Below are 8,927 nucleotides of genomic sequence, written 5' to 3'. Positions count from 1 at the left end.
TTTAATTTAAGGGTGCGATTTTAATTTTATTTCTTGCAATTTTTTTGTAGCTAGATTTTTGTATTATTAATATAATTCAACAAAATTCCACGTACATTCAATTTTAACGTTTGACGTATATTCCAGGACGCAAGAAATCGCACCCTCACCGTTGAATTTTCACAAAATCCGCGATAAGTTATTCTCTCGAAAAGCAGGATACTTTTTGATACTAGGAAGATGGCGAGGAAAAACGAAGGAAATGCCGAAGAAAAAGGCCGGGAATTGTCGCGATTCGCAGCACCCGCGGCAGCATTGAGATTCTCCCACGTCGATTCAATGCAAGGGAGAAAGAGTTCTCCACGTGCTAGTTCTTCGCGTACGTGCAGCTACGTCGCCGCTCTCGTGAGAGAGAACGAGAGTAAGACGGCGGGTGACCGTGTTTGTCCCACGAACCGGAAGCCGTGTAGGAAAGTGAAGAAACGGAAGAAAAGAGGCGGCGCGCTCGCGCGAGAAACGCGCCTCTAATAACGCGTTACGACGATTTTACGCGCACATGGGAGCACGTTATGCAAATTGCTTCCGACCAGGTCGCACTCTACCTTGCGCTCTACGTGCAACACGCACAATTCGTGATGCATCGCGTCGCGTACATGGTTTCGTTTACGGCTCGCAGGTGTTCGACACAAGGTAGTTTCTCGCCTGATGACTGACTATAACGCGCGAATTGAAATTGTCACGCTTATCCCACGGAGATACTTCACGCAGTAGTTAGAAAATTTCCCTCTATATTTATGTATACTTCGTAAATTTACTAGACAGCGAATTCCAATAGCAAAATTTTACATTACATATTATTTTACATTTACATTTATATATACATATTATTATATGTATGTGTATACACAATATTACATTTACGTATTATATTATATATACGCGCGCGCGCGCGCGCGCGCGTGTGTGTGTGTGTGTGTGTGTGTGTGTGTATTTCAACAAAATTTAACGCGTAAATAAACCTACTTGTTCCTGCGTATATTCTTTCGATACGATGTTATATCTTCATCTGTGAAACGATGTAGCACGACGCTGTTTCCTAAGACGTTAATGAGAAGTCAGTAGGCTACGTATACTCAACAAGTATTAATCAGGCATGGATCGAGAAGAATAGACTCCGTGCACTTAAGTTAAGGATGGAATTAAGGATAGAAGAACAGGTCGAAATCAGTTAAGAAGCGAATAGGTCCGATTTCTCGGCTAGAGATCGTCCAGAACATCTGGAGAGCATCGCGATTTGGCACACACGGGTCGACGGTCTACGACTGACGATCATATCGAGCATACTGATCGATTCTCTTCCGCAAACGTTTAAACCGTCACGTTTGGGCTGGAAATTATGGTTCTATTTGACTGTGCACGTGGTAAATATACCAGCTTCAACCATAATCCAGCTGAGGTTTTGACCCAGAAGTCCAAGGTGAGAGGACGCGAATGTATGAATGCATCAGCGTAACTACGATATTGAAAATTGACGATGTGCAATTCTATTATAAATCCTCTCTTCAATCAACAAACTGTTCGAGCAATCGTAAGCAGAATCGATAAAATTTATAAACCAAAAGTTAAAAAAGATGCAATATAACATAAATATAAGTCTAATATATATATATATATAAATGCAATATAATATAAATATAATAAAAATACAATAAATGTACAAAGTTAAGATAATTATATAATGCATAAATGTATCCTATACATCTATATTTTGTAAGTATTTTAATTTAAATTTGCGGAGAGACAATTTGTCCCTAATGAATATAATAACCGTTTGTTTCGATGAACGAGCGTTCGCTAAAAGCTATACAAATTATTGACGCGTAACAACAGTGTATTTGCTAATAACATAAGGCGGATACCGCAAATTCTAATAACCGTTTGCCCGAAAACGGCGATGCAGCCGCACGGAAGTCATCCGCGTGCTTTCTCATTAAGAACATCCCACGCTGCCGAAGAAATTAATTATTAAAACGTTCAATTATTAAAATTGATTACGCCACTGCGCCCATACACATGATGCACGTATAGAAACTCGTCGGCAAAGATGTGAAGATCCACGCACACATAAAGCGAGTAATGTAGGTAAGTGGGCTGTGGGTATTACGACGAACTGAAATGTACAGCGAGAGAAGATGTAATGCGCGAGGTCGTGCACGTGTAATCTCGACAGTGTGTACATACGCGAGTATGTGAGTGTCTCATACGTACATGTGTCAGAAAATAAATGTCAGCGCTAATCGAGACGAACCGCTGCCGATAATGAGGCTGCGCTCTCATTATGGGATAACGTCGCCCGAAATGAAACGATCATCACGTATGAGAAATTCTAGTAGATATCTTTGTGAAATCGAGACCCATCAACGAGATCGATATTTGCTGGCGAAACTTTCGATGTTATTCAGTAAAGGCTGCTGCTCTCTTTGGTTACACAAAATAAAAACTCATAATTACATCATTTTGCAAAAATGTGTGTGATAATGTTTTCCGATCTCTTCTTCGGTGTATACGAAATGCATTTAGAAAATGTCAATTTTAATAAAAATTTTATAAAAGGTACAAATAAGTAAAAATTAATTTTTTTTTTAATTAACAATCAAAAGTCATTTTTAAAAATAGGCTGTCAAAAGATAAGCGCGCGGAAAACAATGTACTAATTAATTTCAATTAATAAAATTATATATTTAATAATTACATAAAAAGGTACGTATATGCTGCGCAAAATTATTAAAAGAGCATGGTATTATCCTGTCACTTTCTAAGGCAGGTCTAAATTCCCGTGGGAATAGCAGAGTGAAAATCGGGAGATGATCTTCTCAAGAAAAGATGAGCCCTAACGGTGCTTCAGCGGCGCAGGAGACAATTACAGGAGCGTCAAGACAGAGAGAGTTGTAACTGTCGTATTTATATCGCGAGCTGCTCCAGTTCGATGTAAGGAAAATACGACGTAAAGCATTTGTCGTGCCCCCTCATATGGATTTCTTAAAGTAGGAAATCATAATGCTTGACGTTTTATTGCGCTTAATTTGATTTCGAAAAGCAAAAGGAACTTATACCGCAAATTATCGTCTCATTTAGAAAATAACAGAGGAAGTACTGTCAATTCGTTCTTAGTAAGCTTCTGTGATTAAAAAATTTTAAAATCTAAATATAAAGTTATTTACGGTAATATGTATTAAGCGGAAGGAAACATATGCAAAAGTCCTCTACAAAATGTACAATAATTATATTTAGAAATATCTCGCAAGAAAAGGAAGTACATTTATATTAAATATGCTATTATATATATATATATATATATATATATATATATATATATATTGACAACTTATCAATGAATTCTTAACAAATGAAAAAAGATCTATCTTTGTTTTGTGTTAATGCAAACAATTAGTGCTTCTATAATAACTTTACTTGCACTTCTAACTTTCACTGTTCTAATTATCTATAAAGTGATGTTGCAACATAAATTACGTTGGTATTCAATATTTTTATTTTTTATTCGAATATGACAAATATGGGAGCGCCTTGCATATTTGCCCAAACAAGATACTAAAATATCAGAACATTAGACCCATAAAATATCAGACACTTCGAGTAAAAAAGCTTCATATTTGTATGGATAATGGATATCGCTCGTTAAGATCCAGTATTGAAGCTGAACTGATAAAGTGTGTAAATGGAAAGTAACTTTTCTTTTTGTTTCTTCTAAGAATTTCTCATATTTCATCCGTTATCAGCTATGCATATTTGCAGATAAAACTTGAACAGATTTTATCTGAAATTGAAATAGTGGAAGAATATCATTATGTCAATACTATGGAATATTGAGACTCAGATTTTGAGACTCAACACAATGATTATAGAAAATATTCTAATAAGAAAATGAATATAAAGATAGCTTTTTCCTTAATAAAACCGTTGAGAGGGAAAAGCCTATTATTTTTGGTAATAACTTTATTAAATTTTAATATTCCTCTTATGTTTTTTTTCTTTAAACAAATTAAAGTAATATCTATTTTATTTAAATTAATTATTTTACTATCCATTTTTATGCTTTGTAATTCAATAATAAAAGTAACAATTCAAAAATTATTAGCACTCTATGTTTATAATAGAGGCCGGCACTAAATTTCACTAGTTAAATGACATAGCTGATGCAGAATATTTTCTTTTTGTAATTCCAAGATACTTCGTATAATAATCTTGGTAATTATAACAAAAGAGCAATAATTAAGAAACATCTGTGCTTTTGTATTATTCTATGATTCTTTTTGGAAATCAGGACTACGTAAAACACGTGCAAACGGAAAGCGATAAATTTAGGTCGGTCGAAAGAGTTTCCCTCTTTGACTGGCGATGTACCGAACGGTCTGATCGTCCTCCTCGAAAGTGGCTTACGTCCTCGTCATTTATTCGTCGTCCTGACGTGCGCTATCGTCAATTCACGATGTGCATAAATCAACCGTGACTCTTGAGATACAACGCGAGCAGTGCATTATTAACATACAGCTTCAACCTGCTCTCCTAGCTAATTAAAGAACGTGACTGTGAGACGATTTACACGAACCAAAACAATTTTTCAAAGAAATTATGGTTTTGGAACTAAAATTTAACTATTAATTTTGACTAATGATAATTAGGGAAAGGCTTCCTTCTATTTTCAATAAATTAACTTTGAGGATATAAAAGTACAAAATACATAATTGCCAAAAATAGACTGATAAAATGATAAGAAAATATTAATATATATACAATATATATATACATGCGCACAACTTTCTAACGACAAAATAATTTGTACAAGAGAAATGCAACTATATTTGAAAAAATATGTAATCCCTTTTTTTTTTTGAAAAAATTTGTAATCTGTTATTTCTCATACTTTTTTACAAAAGTACAAATTACAAAGTCACTTAATTGTTGGCAAAACAATGTTTGGTATTAATGCGAATAGCTCTCACGCATTTATTATTATCCATGTAATATAGATTAGACTTGAAAGCGATGTACATATTTTCTATGTAGTCAAGGCTCTCACACGTTTCTCGGTATATCATAATCGCATAGTCCATACGATTCGCCTCGTTATCGATACTGCGAGTAAAGAGAATTATAGCGCATTAAAATGATCCATCATTAAATTCACTGGAACGATCAAACGCAACAGCAGCCTTTGCATTTTTTTTCAGCCGGAAACTATAGCACGCGATGAAGATAATGAAGAATTGCTTTTTGATAACGAATTTTCTGTGTTGACATTGATACTTTATAATAAAATTAGTATAATAAAATTAAAATATATAGCACAAAGAATTCAAAAAGAATTCAGTGATATGTCATCAATTCTGAATTCATTTTCAGATGCAAAAAAAATTCTTTTTCTGAAAAGTTTTTTGAATAGAATTCTTGGTTGCATCTGAAAATGAGCTCAGAATTGATAACATTGATAACTAAATTCTTTTTGAATTCTTTTTGAACTTCCTGTGCTATCTGGATATGTATAGAAAAATACATCATCGAAAAGTTTCTATGACTATCTTTATATAATTACTTTATAATTAATATCTGTATATAATATATATAAAGAAAAATTGCTATCTTTGCTGTTAAATACTTTTTATATATCAGATATGTAATGTTGTAGAATTAAAATCTAGCTTGTTTTGTCATGTATTATTGTTTTCGGCTGATATTTAATCTAATTTAACTTTTTTTATTTATTATTTATTATTTTAAACAAATAATTAATAATAATAGTCTGGTAATAATTTGATAATTGATGATGATACCATTTGATACCATGCAACATCAATCAAATTCTAGAATCTCCAATTTCAAAAGGTAAAATTTCTTCTACGGCAATAATAGTTCCACAATTACAGTAGGTACTCGGTGGCTTCGTTCCAACGATTCTTTCGGTCTTTTCTCATCAATGTTACTCACTCTTCGAGCATCCATCTCTCCTGCAGTCAGGATCTCTCCGCCAGGAACATGTCACATGCACGCGGAACCAATATCACACTCGTCTTAAATTTTTTTCTAGAGCAAATTAAATTCCTGCTAGCTCTCAGCCTTGTGTCATCGTCACAGCGCGTAATACGATTAAACGGGCGCAAGAACACTGTTCTCTTCCTCGCCGCGTGAAGGTGAAGGTTGAAGTGGAAGGACGCAGGATCGAAACAACACGACTATGTATGGGAAGGGGGATGGGAAAAAAGAAAGAGATGGGAGGAAAGATGCGCACTTGACCAGGGTCAAAGAGAGAGTCCATTGGAGCGTCTTCAACCCAAGTCACTTATATACATTTACGCTTCTCCTTCTTTCCTGACATCTCTCTCTCCTTTCTATAGCACCTTTCCCTCGCTCCGAAACAAGGATTCCTCCGTGTATATTCAGCCGATCTCTCTCTTTGAGCCTGCAGTTGAATGCATGGATTAGACGGAGAGGTTTCGTATCTATTCAAAAAAATCTTATTTGAAAAAATTTCTTGCCTCTGATCCTGCTACATATAATGGGCATCGGGAAAGGTTACCTGAACTCAAGGGTAGCAAGCTGGAATTTCAAAAGAAAATCTGTGAAGTATCTTTATGGAATGTCTTTAATGCAGGTCTAATTCATCTGTGTGATGTAGCTGATGTCTTCGTTTCACATAATATTTTGTATTCTATTCAATGCAATGCCATATATTCTATCTTACAAATTATTAAATTATTACTATTATTATAACAATATTGTACATCAAAGTTTATTAAAATCTACGTATAAAATCTAACGTATAAAAAGCTTAAACATTTTATCATAATTTTATCATAATAAGAAATAAATTTTTAATATAATGTGGCGAGATAGAAAATAAATGTTTGTGTTCAATATCAGTAAAACATGAAAAATCTATTTCAATATATAGATACAAGATGTGCATGCATAATTGATGCATAATGCTAGCACGCACGAACAAGCAGAATATTACGTGCGGACATTAAATCCAGTTGCAACTTTCTCGTCGCTTTCTGGCGATTTTGTATTCCGTAGACTTCACCCTCGATTTCCTCGTCGTAAGACCGTCGCGTTAAAAAAACACGCATTCTGAATCGCGTCCGACATTTCACCTGGAAGGAATCGTCGGGGATGCACAGATGCCGTCTTGACTTCAAACGTCGTCGAAAGAAATACGTATATATTATTTTAATTAAATGTGCATCGCGTTAACTCTCGATAATTACGTAATATACCTAATAGCGCCGATAAATTAACTCCTTGAATCCAAAAATTGACAAATACATTCAAAAATAGAAATTGAAAAATTAAATTTACGCAACAATATTATCATCGATAAAATTAAGATCAGGGATTAGAAATCTCGAGGCAGAAAATGTGAATTTACGGCAAGGTCAAAGAGAACTATCTTCATTTTATCTTGCTTTACATTCTAAAATCCCTGATAAACGTATGATTGACACAAATCATAAATTTCTTTGCTATAAATGAATACAACATTCACACGTCGGCCAAATCTTTGCTCGCACGCAACAATGAATCGTTTCTCGATCATCGTTCTTTTGTGCCTTTACACTACTTTCAAAATCGCTGAAAATCAAATCATCACACGTTGCACGGAGATAGGTTCTTTCGAGATTATCGATGGAACTTGCAGACATTTCTATATTTGTGTGGATAACGGTGTGAATCTCATCCCAGTGATATTTTCTTGCGACAATACTTTTATATATAATCCTGCCCAGGGTAGATGCGTGAATGAAAGCACATTTACGTGCCAACAAATGACGACAACAACATCATCGACAACCACCTCAGCACCACTCTGTGTTAGATATGGCAGATTCCCGAAACAGGACGTGAACTGTAAGAGTTATTATTTGTGCTACTGGAACGGCACCAGTTACACCATAATGGATAATCTCTCGTGCCCGAATACGCTGATATTCAATCCAACATCAGAAAAATGTGTATCGCCGCTGACATTCACATGTTCAGGGACATAAGGATAATAGAACATTACAATCATACTGCATATGTTTTCAGTCTATAAGATGCTAATGTACTTCTACAAAATCATCGTGTATCTTAATGTAAAAAAATATTAACAATTATTAAATTGTTTATCAACATAAAAATACATATTTGCTAAAAGTAATATTCTTTCTGATTATAATAGATACATGTTCGTTGATAAATAAATAATTCAGTATGATAAACGAAACTGTGTCAAATATATAAAAACTACTGTATCAACTAATAACATTTAATAAACGGAAAGATTAAAAGAGAAAAAGGCGCAAATGTAATTATCTATCATTATAAATCATAAACAAATTTTCAACATGTGTTATAGGCTGATAGAAAAATAATAAAGCGGTCTGCGAATACCGCGCATTTAATAGCCATTTTATTACCCAACACATTATTTTCAACTTAATGGAAACAATAAAAGTACGTAACAATTTCTCGTTAGCACGATCCATTACAGACGCAGTTCAGTCAATACAATTACGATTGCCAATGCAAACCGCTATTCACGATTAATTATTTTCGAACGTTATGAATGCAAGCTATAATCATTCATACGATAATCACGCGTTTACTACTTTAAAGAAGATTAAACGTCATAAATACTAGCTTTTCCTACCCATGAAAATCAAACATATTAATTCAGTGTCGCAAAAATAATATGTAAAAATTACTAATATACGGATAAATTTTTATTTTACGAAATAATTATATTTCTTTTATAATTTCATTCCTTTTTTAAATGTATTATATTTATCTGGAAATTTGTATACATTTATATAAATAAAAAGCACTAACAAACTGTCATCTGTCATATTTTAAAAGACAATTTAATATGTATTGTAAAGTTTTTTTATAAC

The 8,927-nt window shown here is 33.8% G+C and overlaps 2 protein-coding genes across 2 annotated transcripts in view; one reads left to right on the top strand and one right to left on the bottom strand.

Annotated features, from left to right (window-relative positions):
* LOC108745437 (transcription factor SFL2) overlaps nt 1-6,293 on the bottom strand; it is an 11,817-nt gene extending 5,524 nt beyond the window's left edge. The window contains exon 1 of the mRNA XM_018481596.1: nt 5,983-6,293. Within this exon, the coding sequence (XP_018337098.1) occupies nt 5,983-5,997 (15 nt within the window). The 5' untranslated portion in view covers nt 5,998-6,293. The remainder of the gene's footprint in view (nt 1-5,982) is intronic.
* Nucleotides 6,294-7,556: 1,263 nt separating this feature from the next.
* LOC108745489 lies at nt 7,557-8,165 on the top strand. The gene has a single exon (XM_018481667.1). It carries the CDS (start codon nt 7,572-7,574, stop codon nt 8,040-8,042), a length of 471 nt encoding a protein of 156 aa, XP_018337169.1. The 5' UTR covers nt 7,557-7,571; the 3' UTR covers nt 8,043-8,165.
* Nucleotides 8,166-8,927: the final 762 nt, after the last annotated feature.

The sequence above is a fragment of the Trachymyrmex septentrionalis genome, unplaced genomic scaffold (genome assembly GCF_001594115.1).
Source record: "Trachymyrmex septentrionalis isolate Tsep2-gDNA-1 unplaced genomic scaffold, Tsep1.0 scaffold14, whole genome shotgun sequence".
NCBI lineage: Eukaryota > Metazoa > Arthropoda > Insecta > Hymenoptera > Formicidae > Trachymyrmex > Trachymyrmex septentrionalis.
This window is presented reverse-complemented; position numbering and strand designations above follow the sequence as displayed.

Coding starts and splice junctions, on each gene's coding strand:
- LOC108745489 (XM_018481667.1), top strand. CDS start 7,572: ATGAATCGTTTCTCGATCATCGTTCTTTTGTGCCTTTACACTACTTTC.